The sequence below is a fragment of the Notolepis coatsorum genome (genome assembly GCF_963971535.1).
Source record: "Notolepis coatsorum genome assembly, chromosome: 7".
Taxonomy (NCBI): Eukaryota; Metazoa; Chordata; class Actinopteri; order Aulopiformes; family Paralepididae; genus Notolepis; species Notolepis coatsorum.
Genome location: NC_140171.1, coordinates 104,978,534 through 104,992,639, shown reverse-complemented (window position 1 = coordinate 104,992,639; position 14,106 = coordinate 104,978,534). Strand labels below are relative to the sequence as shown.

General features: G+C 40.9%; 1 protein-coding gene across 5 annotated transcripts in view; it reads right to left on the bottom strand.

The window, feature by feature from the left end:
- Positions 1-457: 457 nt before the first annotated feature.
- add3a (adducin 3 (gamma) a) overlaps positions 458-14,106 on the bottom strand; it is a 239,165-nt gene continuing 225,516 nt past the window's right edge. For 4 of the 5 annotated variants that reach the window (XM_084318972.1, XM_084318971.1, XM_084318970.1 and 1 more), the window contains exons 14-15: positions 6,244-6,336; positions 458-4,510 (exon numbers count right to left, since the gene is read on the bottom strand). In XM_084318972.1, coding sequence (XP_084175098.1) covers positions 4,257-4,510; positions 6,244-6,336 — 347 coding nt within the window. In that variant the 3' untranslated portion in view covers positions 458-4,256. The remainder of the gene's footprint in view (positions 4,511-6,243; positions 6,337-14,106) is intronic. The other variant, XM_084318974.1, reaches the window with a different exon arrangement.

Below are 14,106 nucleotides of genomic sequence, written 5' to 3'. Positions count from 1 at the left end.
AAAGGTCAAGTTAAAGTGGTACATGATCCAGTTATGCTGCCCTGATTACATCCTCTTGAAGTTGACAGGCTTCAGATTTGAAAGTACATAATCTTCATTTATTTTTGCCATATTTTCTATGCAAAATCCTTTTTTTCCCTTTAGTAACTAGTAACTGATGGGTTCAGATAAATGTAGTGGAGTAAAAAGTACAATATTTCCTTTGAAATGTAGGAGTAAAAGTATAAAGTTCCCTAAAATCAAAATACTCACGTAAAGTACAAGTAGCTCGAAATTTGTACTTGAGTAAAAATACTTAGTTACTTCCCACCACTGATGATGTATGACATGAGTAAAAAACAAAAAGTGTGTATGGCTTATGCTCAACTTGAAGAATGGGATGAGTGTTCATGAATGTTGGTTGTGGATGCCCCTTTGTTTTAGTTTTTTTTTAACAATCATTGAAAATGAGTTTCCATTTATTTTTTTAAAATACAGTTTTATTTGTGAATTTACACTGATTAGCAATACATCTAAAAGCAACTTCATTAGATAACCATATATAGGATTTTCACAGGTCACAAAGTAGCTTGGCTCATTCTGGCATGCCAAAGCGAATCTCAATTCATTTTTTTTAAAAGGGAAAAACAACATGGTGGATAGAGAGGCATTAGTAAAAACAAGGTGCAAACGGTCGAGAAAGAGAAAAACAAAAAGAAATAAAAAAATATATAACAAAAAGAATGCAATACGATGTTCAGTTCATCCAGGGGAAAACTGATGCCCCGTGAAATGGTTAATTAAAAAGCCTAGCGCTCTGAAAACTAAAAGAAGAAGAAAAAAAAGAGGACATACTGCGATACAAAATGGAGGATGAAAATAACTTTCCAGAAGGAGAAATGGTATGAAAGAGCGTTTGAGCAGTGAAAACATGGTGGCGAGTCATGTCAGGTTCTCTTCTCTATCTCCACAACCCTTCTCTACTACACTCATGTACATGTTCAAACTCACACACCTGTTCCCACGGTTTAGTCGCATGTAATACCAACCTAGAAGCTATCGTAGAACACCGCTAAACATGGTACACTGGCTGTTTACCTCCCCTCATTTCCAAATCCAGCACTTTCACATGCTAGCTGGGATATTATCCAGTCAAACTGCTTTATTCTATCGTGAAGGGGATATGTATAGCAACCCATGACACTTTTTTTTTTTTTTACAGGGTTCAATTGTGGGTCATCCTACAGTTATACAATGTGATCTCTTCCCCACCCACCACCTCAAAATTACATGAGCAAGGTCCCCATTTACAACTGAAATGGGGTGACTGGGCTTACTGGGGGATGGGGTGGGGGTAGACCAATGTCACCTCCTTACAATGTTAGCTCAAACCCCCCCCCCCCCTCCCCACACACACAAGTAAATAAGAAGTTCCAGTTCAAGTGGGAAGTAATGAAGTCAAAAGATGCTGTGCGAATATAGCTACTGTATAAAAATACTGAGTTTCTGTATCTTCTGATGCCCGCAGGGTGTTTTATGGGGTCACCAGGGGGATTTCATTGACCATTATTATTCACACGACGTGTTCTTAAATCAAGCGTGCTCTTATGTCACGCTTAGGTTGGGATTCCTTTCCACCCGGTTCCCACCTGAACGCGACCCAAGAGCCAAAATGGCCACCATGTAAATATAGAGGTCAATAGAGGTCCTCGTGGGGTCATCTCGATGCCCGAGCGGGCGGACCGCTAACCAGTGGTGTTAGAAGTACACAGTTCCTTTACTGAAGTAAACGTAGAAATACTCAGATAAATGAGTACTCTGGTAAAAGTAAAAGTCCATTCAAATTCTACTTAAGTAAAAGTAGAGAAGTATTTTCTATTGAATGTACTTAAGTATCTAAAGGCAAAAGTATGCATTCTACATGATGTTTGTGTATTCCAGTGCTTGGGGAGGATTCAATCCTCGATCTATTGACCTCTAAAAGTTATGTTAAAGTGGTGTGTGGTCCAGTTATGCTACTCTGATTAAAGGTTATGTTAAAGTGGTATGTGGTTATGCTGCTCTGATTACGTCCTCTTGAAATTGACAGGCTTCAAATGTGAAATCATATAATTTTCATAAATCTTTGCCATGTTTTCAATGCAAAATCTTTTTCTTCAAAGTAACTAGTAACTGATGGGCTCAGATAAATGTAGTGGAGTAAAAAGTACAATATTTCCTTTGAAATGTAGTGGAGAAAAAAGTATAAAGTTCCCTAAAATGAAAATACTCACGTAAGGTACAAGTAGCTTGAAATTGTACTTAAGTACAGTACTTGAGTAAAAGTACTTAGTTACTTTCCACCACTGCCGCTAACCCTTGTCTCGTGAGTAGTATATTGGAGAAAAACAATATAATATGGCTTTAAAAACACACACAAAAACACACCAAACAACATCTCCGTCCCATGCTCAAGACCCATGATTCTTGTTACAGCTGGTAATTGCAGATAGTCTACGTTAACATGTTCGGTGCCAGATTTCGAGTCTTTCGTTGTGTTGCGAAGCACATAGACCTTTAACAAAACACTATGTTTCGTTTTCTGACACAACTCAATTTCTAAACCCAAGACTGCCATACCCATCTTGCTATCTCTTGCACAACCTTTACCAATGCTCTAGAACCTCCTTCACTGGTGAAACCACCTGCAGCTACAATGTTTTATACCAAAATAAAAGTGCAGCACAATAAAATAAAAATATATAGTTATAAATCTATAGCCAACATATCCAGTTTTCATATAGCTGTGTTATATAGTATTTTAGTAATCTGAACTAGAATATAATTTGAAGAAACCAGGCATCACTACAGAACATAGTCATCCATATAAATTTCAGATTTCTGACAAAACAAAACAACATGCTTAACATCGGTGTTCTCTGTAAAAGTATAGAAATGAGTACAAAACAGAGTTGACTAATACCAAATTCTGTGTTCAATAAAAAACAAAAACAGAAAACCAAATCAAATAGCAGGATTTCAAGAGATGACTCGTGTGTTATGATCTAAACGCAGCTATGAGTACAGTACACATACAAACAAAAAATGCTTCACTAGAACGTGATTGTTTTTTTTCCTTTCTTCATTTTAGTTTGGCAAAAAAAGATTTGAGATGAAGAGAGAGTACATCGAAATGCTACATAAATACATGTGTCAGTGCCTCTTGAGAGATGGCGTCAACCGTCGACTAGCGATTAGGACCAAGAGTCTCCATTTTCTGTCCTGCAGGGCTCCCCCAATGTGTGTATATAGGTCTCTTGTCCCCAATCTAGCACTATGTTGACTTTCCTGTGGCATTGCATTTCAATGAAGAAGGTTTGAATATAAAAAGAAAAAAGCTTGCACACAAAGAGACATGCAGGGACTGAAAATGAGAGATTAAGTCCTCGAAGGGAGAGAGAGAGAGAGAGAGAGAGAGAGAGAGAGAGAGAGAGAGAGAGAGAGAGAGAGAAAAGAAATAAACAAAAACCCTGTTGCTGTTTGTCTAATATCAGTTTTCCAGTGTGACATATTATTTCATGTGGCTTCTCTTCTTTGCAGGTGATCCCTATGCGAGTCGCGTGACTGAAGACTGCAAAAGCAAGACTATTAGCCTCGCCACAAAGAATATTAGTATAAAGAAAAAAGCAAACAAACAAACAAACAAACAAAAAAGATAACTGAATGGAGGCTGCGACTCCCTCTTGTGCAGTTTTCATATCACCGATGGTTCCCACATCTAGACACGGCCCAACGTTGGCCAATGATCATGAAGCGAGGAATTACTCCAGGCTGTTTCAAATTCCATAATCAGCCATGGAAACACAACACAGAAGAGCCAGTTATTCAGGATCTATATGGGGGCCATGTCCTACATGACACTACGAGACCTGTACAGCCCCGGCACAACCATGTGAGAGGTACAGGTCAGATGAGACGCCGGCTTTGATGATCATGCCATGTGTTAGCTGTGGCGTTTCCAATTTGCACCCCCTGTTTGTTCCTCATTTCAAACAGTCCTGTGTTTTTTTTTGTGCAGAAGATATCTTTCCTTTTTTATTTAATTTTCTTATACAACCAATTCATTCTTAAAAAAAGAAAAGAAATGTCCTGCTTAACATCTTTGTACACAAAAGAGCCATTTGTAAAAAAATTAAATAAAAAAAACACATCGAAAGAGACCAAATAAAAACAGGGACGTGAAACAAAAGCGGCTACTGCTCCTCTCTTCCTAAGCCGACGGCGTCGGTCTCCCCTCTTTAGGCCTCCGTCTTCTCTTTCTTCTTGTTCTTCTTCAGGAAGGACGGGGTGCGGAACTTCTTCTTCTTCTTGGTGTTGGGCGACTTGGAGGGCGAGCTCTCGGGGGACAGGGCCTCCTCGATCTTCTCGCCGGGGCGCACCGTGATCTCCACGCTCTCCATGCTGGTGGTCAGCTGACTGACGCGCTTGGCCAGCTCCGCGTCCACGTCGTGGCGGTGGTCCTCCTTGCCGTTCATCACTGTGTGGTGGTTCTCTGTGGGAGGGAGGGAGGGAGGGCAGAGAAGGGACAACGCGGGTTAGATAAAAGAGAGAAGCGTGGGGTCAAAAAGGGTAGTCGATTTCAGCAGATACCTCCACCGACAATTAATTTGACGCGGTACAAGATACTCTGGAGATATATACGTTCAGAGGTAGACCAGATGTCCCATCTCCGCCTAGTGAATCTGTCCTCCTTTCACCTTAAAGGAACACACCAACATTTTGGGAAATTAGCTTACCGTCTTCTCCAGAGAGAGACAAGAAGATAGATACCAGTGTCCTCTCTGTGTGTTCAGTAGAAAGCTATCTGGCTGCATGTTAGCCTAGCTTAGCACAATGAATGGAAGCGGACATGCCCGGTTAGCCTAGGCATTGTCCTACTAACACCTCTCCGGAAGGCTAACCGTTCATGTCCGCTTCCATTCATTGTGCTAAGCTAGGCTAACATGCAGCCATGTCTACTGAACGCACAGAGAGGAAACTGGTTTCTATCTTGGGGGCTTGGGTTCACCGGCGACTACTACACCCCTGCCTGTGTTCACGTAAGCGGCCTGGTGAGTGTGAGACGTCCCCTTTCCCTGTGATGTAAGCCGTGGAAGAGAATGGAGGACGTGGGCGTCCTGTTTCTATGCTAAATAGTGTTCCTTTAAAGAGCTGCTTGGGCCACTTTCAGCCGGCACAATGGACAGTGGGACATCAAAAGGGCTTGCACAACAACTGACCTGCTTTTCTTTCTTTTTTGACCATAGCCTGCCTGACGACAAGTCATTAACCTCTGAGTGGGAGTGTCATAGAATACACTTGTAGGTCCCCTGAGCCGATTTGTTTGTAGAAGCAAACCATTAGTGGTTCTATCTGTGTTTAATGCAAGTCTAAAGTGTCTTGTCTGCTAGCTAATGTCCCTCTCAAAAGACATAATTTCTGCTTATTATGTTACAGTTCAAGTTCAATTTTCAAGTTTCTTTATTAGTTGTCATACAGAAGTACAGAATACTTTTATATAAAATGCTTCTTTCTGTTCATGTTTACCATGACACGTGAACAGTTTAGTAACAGTAAACATAGTTTTAGTTCATTCCGGTTCAGTTGGCAACACACTCACACCCGCCCCCCCCCCCCCCCCCCCCCCCCCACACACACACACACACCCTACTTTCACACTGCAAGCCTCACACAAGTTCCGCACCCCGTGCTCAATTCTGATTTATTGCTCAGATCAGTTTTTTTTGTTTGGCTGTTCATATATATATATATAAAAAATGTATTGTATGTGGCCGAGATCTGATTGCAGTGTGAACTGGTCACGCTCCTGAACGGACCCGTGGAATGAAAATTTTTTAATGTAAAAGTTGCATGAAAGTCGCATGACTATTGCTGACAGGCTGAGGTCGCAATGCAAAGAATCGGGCCCAAATGGAAAATGGACTGCATTTATATAGCGCTTTTCATCGAGCCGGAACCTTCTGATTATCAGACGATTTCTCCATCTCCTGAACCACTGTCGCCTCTGTATCTGATTTAGGACCACATATGAAAGTGGCTTTGTGATGATTCGGTGATGTGTGCTGTTCACACTGTCATAAAATAATCTAAACCCAGATCTGAGTCACATTATGAGCAAAATCAGATTTTGCCTGCAGTGTGAACGTAGCCTTAGAAACACATCATGGGGTGAATAACACCGTCGCGGGTCTCTCTTTTGTGTCTGTCTCGGAAAGCGGGCGATACCTTCTTTAGCCGGAGTGCTTTGCGGGGACTGCGTGAGGGGCAGAGACTGAGAGAGAGTGGACCCGTCGTCGGAGGTTAGCTCGTGCTCGCCATCTGCAAGGGGTGGGGGTGGGGGTTAGGGAAGGGGGGTATTATGGGTTGGTGGGTGAGGGGTTGGGGGGGATGAGGATGCGGGATAACAGTAGGGGAGAGGGGGGTCAGGGGGGTGAAGGGGTGAGGGGGTTTGGGACGAGGTGGGGTCGAGGGTGAGAGATTAGTGGTAACACACACATGTTAGACACAAACATGCACAGCTGTTCCCCCCCCCCCCCCCCCCCCCCCGAATTTCAGAAAGCCCCCCGCCGGGCGACTGCTCAGGGTGCTCTGGATCACTGCCGTCTCCCCCACCGACATTGTGGTGGTTTGGGCACAGAGCCCCTCTTGCAGGTGCACAGAACGTACTGGTGTGAGGCAGTAAAAAAAAAAAAAAACCTTCTTACTGTCTTACTATTATGTACCTTTTCTACCATACTTATACTACTACCTAGCATGCCAATTATGTCTACACTACTATGCTACCATACATATACTACTACCTATCATGTTAGAATGTCTATACTACTATGCTACTATACTTATACTACTACCTATCATGCTAATTATGTCTATACTACTATGCTACCATACTGTACTTATACTACTACCTATCATGCTAATTATGTCTATACTACTATGCTACCATACTGTACTTATACTACTACCTAGCATGCTAATATGTCTATACTACTATACTACTACCTATCATGTTAATGTCTATACTACTATGCTACTATACTTATAATACTACTACCTAGCATGTTAATATGTCTATACTACTATACTTATACCTATCATGTTAATGTCTATACTACTATGCTACTATACTTATACTACTACCTCTCATGCTAATATGTCTATACTACATTTACATTTAGTAATTTAGCTGACGCTTTTATCCAAAGCGACTTTGCTACTATACTTATACTACTACCTTTCATGCTAATATGTCTATACTACTATGCTATTATACTTATACTACTACCTATCATGCTAATATGTCTATACTACTATGCTACTATACTTATACTACTACCTATCATACTAATATGTCTATACTACTATGCTACTATACTTATACTACTACCTAGCATGCTAATATGTCTATACTACTATACTACTACCTATCATGCTAATATGTCTATACTACTATGCACTCAAGAGTGTAACACCCAAGTTCGACACTGTTTGACGAACAACGCCACTGACCCTTAGCTGCCAGAGATGTACCCTTCCTGCTGACTTGTTCACAGTTTGTAAGTCGCTTTGGATAAAAGCGTCAGCTAAATGATTAATTGTATTACAAATGTAAAATTAGGTGCTCTTATTTAGAGCTTCCATTCAACATAAGATAATCATTTATGGTCTGTATGATCCAACAACTGTAAAAAAAGAAAAGAAAAAGAATAATAATATAAAAATAATTATATCTCTAAAATGTGAATATTATTAAAGATTAGATTAGCTGTTAACACTGTACAGTCATTAGTACGTGTGCATGATATTCCCATGCCGTTTCAACATGTTCATGATCACATTCAGGGATGCAACATGCAGTTAGTGTTGGCATCACATACTGTGCTCATTCTCAGCCCACTAACATACTGTAGTACATCCAGTGTTGGGGAGCAGTCAACTACATGTAGTTCAATTACTAGTTTAACTACATTTGCTGTAGTTGGGTGGTAGTTTAAAGAAACACACCAACATAATGGGAAATGAGCTTACTGTCTTCTCCAGAGTCAGACAAGAAGATAGATACCAATTTCCTCTCTGTGCGTTCAGTAGAAAGCGATCTGGTTGCAAGCTAGCTTAGCTTACAAATTAATGGAAGCCAAGAACACCTCTCCCGGAGTTTTAACCTAGGCTAGCCGATCCGTATCCGTTTCCATTCATTTGTGCTAAGCTAGGCTAGCTTGCAGCCGGATGGCTTTCTACTGAACACACAGAGAGGAAATGATCTTCTTGTCTGACTCTGGAGAAGACCCGTTTCCCATGATGTTGGCGTGTTCCTTTAACTACATTCAAATCTCAGTCATTTTTAGTAGTTAACTACTTTGGGTCATGTAGTTTAGGTAGTTCATCACAAACTACATATTTCCCTTGAAATCTTGCATTTTCCTGATTCCACCTCAACCACTGCTCCCTGTCGCCTCCTCAAAACACAGCCTTGGGTACTAGCTTACTCTTTACTCTGTGCCAGTTCAGATGTTTCTCTGTGTAATCTCTATGAGATTCCAGACTCAGATTCTGATCACTTGTTCCACGATGTAGTTTGGATGTAGTTGAACTACTTTTTCACAGTAGTGCTAGTCTGACGGAAATTGTTTGTAGTTTCGTAGTTCATATTTAGTTTACCTCCTTTTCATGAAGTAGCTAGTACTGGTAAACTACAGTTTAGTTTCCCCAACACGGAGTACACCATACAACAGATATACTGTATATATAGTATATCAAATAGTGTCATAACTGTCATTACATAACTGACTTCCTATATTGTGAGAAAATCTCTGATACAATTGTCAAAATCAGGACAAACACAGAGCAATGTGTGTGTGTGTGTGTGTGTGTGTGTGTGTGTGTGTGTGTGTGTGTGTGTGTGTGTGTGTGTGTGTGTGTGTGTGTGTGTGTGTGTGTGTGTGTGTGTGTGTGTGTGTGGCATGCTCCAGAAGGTCTCCAGCATGTCTCCAGATTGGCCACCAGGGAGTCACGGGGGTGGAGGGGGTAACAGTGTCATAGCAACCAGGCCTGCTCATGTGGCGGTGTGAAGACCTGCTGTTGGGCCAGTCTGTCCGCCATCTTAGTCATACTGTCATCCAACACACACACACATGTTCGTATTTCTATGCTTGTGAGGAGTCTCCACCGTTTGACTATTTATATCTAGCAGCTAACTCTAACCTTAAAGGTCCAGTAGGCCATTTTTTATATTTTTTTAACCATCTTGGTAATATTTGGTGTGAAATGCTGTTTACATTCTGACAGCTACCAATAAATCAAATGCTCTGAGGGAAAATAAAAGTCTCTATGGCCCAGGTTACACGAGGGGAAAACAGCAACGTTGTATTTTCGAATGATATCGTTTGCATGTCCAAGTTAAATGGCAACAGCGTTTTAGCTGGCATTTTCCCTCTCCTAGCGGCAACGCTCCAAGGGGGTTTTCGTTCTCAAAGTCCCTTGGAACGGTGCCATGTAACCTCGCCGGAGCCGTTCACGCCCAACTCCTGTGCCCTCACCAACGTCCACGTGCCCTCACCAACTTCCGCTGAGAACGTTGAAGAGAACCGGAAGAGAACAGGATCCAGACACCGGATTAGTCAACATGAACGACCAAGTAGCTCAGGTGTTCGCGCAGCCTTTATTCGTTTTAACTTCTTTAATTCATAGCGGCACGGTGGTGTAGTGGTTAACACTGTTGCCTCACAGCAAGAAGGTCCAGGGTTCGATTCCTGCTTGGGGACCAGGTTTCCGCGATGCCAGGTGCCAGGTGGGGTATCTCCCAGGCCTTTCTGTGTGGAGTTTGCATGTTCTCCCCGTGCTCGCAAGGCCCCCCCCCCCCCCCCCCCCCCGATAAGAGAAACCCAATGGAAAGACATGCACAACAGATCGCTGACGCTGTCGTGTCCCTGACGAAGACGGGCAGGAGCACTTGGATTGGTCCCCGGGCGCGGTACCTCGCTGACACCCTGTCTGCTCCCGGCTGCCCTTGGGGGGAAGGACGACGGGATGGGTTAAGCGCAGAGCTCAATTGCATCGGCGACCCTGAGAAAGACAATGCGTGTGTGTGTGTGTATTCTTGTGTGTGTGTGCTGCCCATTGCATGCCAAATAAAAGACCTCTAAAGAGGTCCTGCATTATCATTATTATTATTTTCTTTAGTTTGCAATAATGCAACGGCAAGCCAATGTTCCGAGACATATTGCCTTTTATTTGTAATTGTTAGGCTATTTGAATCCACCATTTAGGACTAAACGGTGTATTCAAATAGCCTAACAAATAGGTAATAATTATGTCTCGGAACATACCATTGCTCAAGACATAAAAGATGCTGTAAAAGATAGTTCATCTGGATAACCAAGGCATGGATTTTGTTGAGCTTTATGTCGGGAAAATTGATATCCATAGAATGGTGTATTTTTCGTCCACGAAAATTGGAGCTTCTAATAAATATTATTGCTCGAGACGTAAAATACGCCATAAAAGATAGCCACTTATACTATTCTGAGATGATAATTGATCTGTATCTGGATAAGCGAGGTATGGATTTTGTCGAGGCAGGTAGCATTATGTCGAGAAAATTGATATCTAGACTGGTGTATTTTTCGTCCACGAAAATGGGAGCCTCTAATAAATATTATTGCTCAAGACGTAAAAGACGCCTAAAAGATAGCCACTTATATAGGCAGTGTAAAATGGTAAATAAATGTATTCCCTAGCTCATGTCCCCACCTAGTGTCCCTATGTTGGAAATCTCGTCTGTTGCCATCTTGGTCCTCTACTATATACACCAGTGGCAAAAAAATGTTTTTATCTTGATCTGTGCTATCAATCACTGCACTGTAAAAAATTATTAAACAGTGCAGATCCTTGGCGCCTGGCCACGGTCAATCTATCCTCCAAGCTTGAGCCAAAGTGAGTTGTAGTGGTTACAGACAGACAGACAGACAGACAGACAATCATGTACATTGACACGCATGATTACAATACCCCTTTTGGGAATGGGTGTAAAGATAGAAAGATGTTGGCCTGGATACAAAATCATGAAAAGTGCTCAGCTCATCATAACTACCTACCTCCTACTATAGTCTACCCATATAACTCTGGATGATAGCATGTACAATAGTGCTGTATATACCATATATATATATATATATATATATATATATATATATATATATATATATATATATTAGAGGTGGGCATAGATTAATCTGCAATCCTGGATTTAATCTAGATTAATCTAGATTAAAATGGCTAAAAAAAATAAAAAAAAACCTGCCGAAGGCATTCAAAATATGTGTGTTCTACCCAAATAATGACCAGAAGTAAGTCCTTACTTTTTCTTTCCTCCTTATGTTTCTCAGGCCAGGTGGCCCATTACACCATGAGCCCATCTCCCGTTTCCAAAATGCATTACAGACTGTTTGAAAAAGCTGTTTTGCTATGATAATTGGTAATGAAATATCAAAATAATGTTCAATAAGATGTACTTGTGTTTAATAAGTTGTTTTATTCAGAAGTTAACACAAATAAATAATATTACCAGTACAGTACAGTATCTAGCACACTCTCAGGAGCAAAACAGAAAGAATCATTTCAAACTTGAACTATGTGACATGGCTTGAATCAACTGCTCCAGTGGAGTTGCTCAGTGGCCAATGGTGTCAACTGTGGTTGTACTGAGCAGCTCCCAGGTGTGAATGGAACTGTATGAATGTGAAGCAGGGCGTTCCTGAAAAAGAGCATCTGTGCTCAGCGAACCTACCCTGGGTAAATAAAGGTAAAAAAAAACAAAAATCAATTTTTTTTTTTTTTTTAGATTAATGCGTTAATTATATTATCGCGCGATACTAGTATAGCGTTAACGCAGCACGTTAACGCCGTTAACGGCCCAGCTCTAATATATATAATAATATATATAATATATATATATGTCCATATATGTCTGAATACACCTGCATTATGATCCTTCTATATACCTACTTATACACCTGCACATAACCCATAAAACTCTGTATCATAGCATGTACAATAATGCTGTATATACCGTATATATATATATATATATATATATATATATATATATATATATATATATATATATATATATATATATATATATATATATATATTAGGGTTGTCAAAATTAATGCTTTAACTTTGGAGATTAATTTAAATTCTTTAAAGCGTTATTTCTTTTTAATCTAGATTAATCTATGGAGTGAAAAATGTTCAATAATATAAGAAAGCGGTCTAGCTGAGTCAATGTTGATGGTTTTGTTGAACATTTGTATTTCACAGGAGAGAAACTGTATTCAAAGAAAGCTATTAAAATAGTCTTTGAATCTAAATATACTTTCTTTGTGTTGATTTTACATTAATTCCATGATTTTACTCAAGTAAATATCTGTTACAAGCTTCGGTCTTAAGTAGAAAATGCAGAGCGGCTACGTGGCGTAGTGGGCAAGGCGCTCGCCACGAATGCGGAGACGCTGGGCTCGCCTGTTCGAGCCCAGCGCTCCACATTGCTTTCAGTTTAGCTGGTCGTTCATACTAATACACATTGGCCGTATTAGGGGGTGGGAAACTGATGGGTGGGGATCGGGCGTTCTGGACAGCGACTCCTACAGGTCGGTTGGTGCGCCTGCGCAGTAGAATCAGGAAGTGTCGGGGGCAGCGTGAGCCTCCCACGCGTTACTCCTCGCCACTGAGAGATCGAGCTGCGCAGGTGAAAAGATGCGACTGCTGTTACCTCAAGTACCGGAGGGGACTTGTGCTATGTATGACTTAGTCCACATTGCAGCCGGCTTGTGGGAGGCAAGAAACAGCGTTCGTGACAGGGGAGGGTTGAATTGGATGATACGAAATTGGGATGGGAGAAATATAGAAAAATGGGAGAAAAAGTGGATAAAAAAAAAGAGTAGAAAATGCGATTTTTAATCTACATTAATCTAGATTAATTACAGAAAATTGTGAGATGAATTAGTTAATTTCTTTTTAATCTATTGACAGCACTGATATATATATATGCTGTAAATATACATATATAAATGTAAATATTATTAATATTATTAACATAAAAATATATATTTAATTAAACTTTATTTACTTGATAGTATTTTTATTTATATGTCCTTTTATCGCACTGTAGACCGCGCGAGCCCACGCACCTGCGTATTGTACGTAAATGCCAGTGTGTTGGAGCGGAGAAAAAAGGCTACAGTCCAGTGTGTAATTTACGAGAGCAGGTATTGCTCGTGAGCTGTGATTGGAAACGGTATCGTAATATAAGTTTAAAGGCCAACCTCCAGCTTAAACCCTACTGATCAATTATGGTTAGTTTACATCATTGGTATATAATTTCATTATTTATTTTTTTCCATTTGACACCGGAAATGCCACTCTGAAAGAGTTAAAAAGGTCCACGCACGAATAACATGCACGCGCGAATCAAAAAAGCTTATCAAACGCCGACGTCACAACAGGACACAGGTGCATATTAATGAGCCGAATCTAATGTTGCTTTTCCACTAAAATAAAGCACTCAGTTTGTCTCCGTGTGGGGAGGCGGGGCTGCTGGTGATCAGCATGAGAGCTCCAGAAATGTCACGTGAAAAACTGCAGACCACTGATTGGTCAGAAGAGAGACGCGTCACTGTCTGGAGAGTCTGAACGAAAACAGAACGCCGCCATCTTTAATGTCTCGCGTAGGATGTCTTATGTATGTTTGCAGCACGAAACAAGTGCAATAAAAAAGGATACAGTCACTGTGTATTCTGCCTCATTTATTGATGAAACAAAACCGACATCAACACAATTTGCCACCGAGCGGAGAGTTTAGTCTGACAAAAAGATCGCTGATTAGTTACGCTTGTTGTTGGGGTTAGGGACGAGTGGTAACGTTAGTTAGCCTAATGCTAACGTTAGCAGATAGACACGAGAGGCTAGGTAACGTTAAAGCTTGTAGAATAGACACAATGAGGTAACGTTAGCGTTAGCATAATAGACACAACGAGAGTCTGGTTAGTCAAGTCAAGTCAAGTCAAGAGTTTTAATTGTCACGGCATA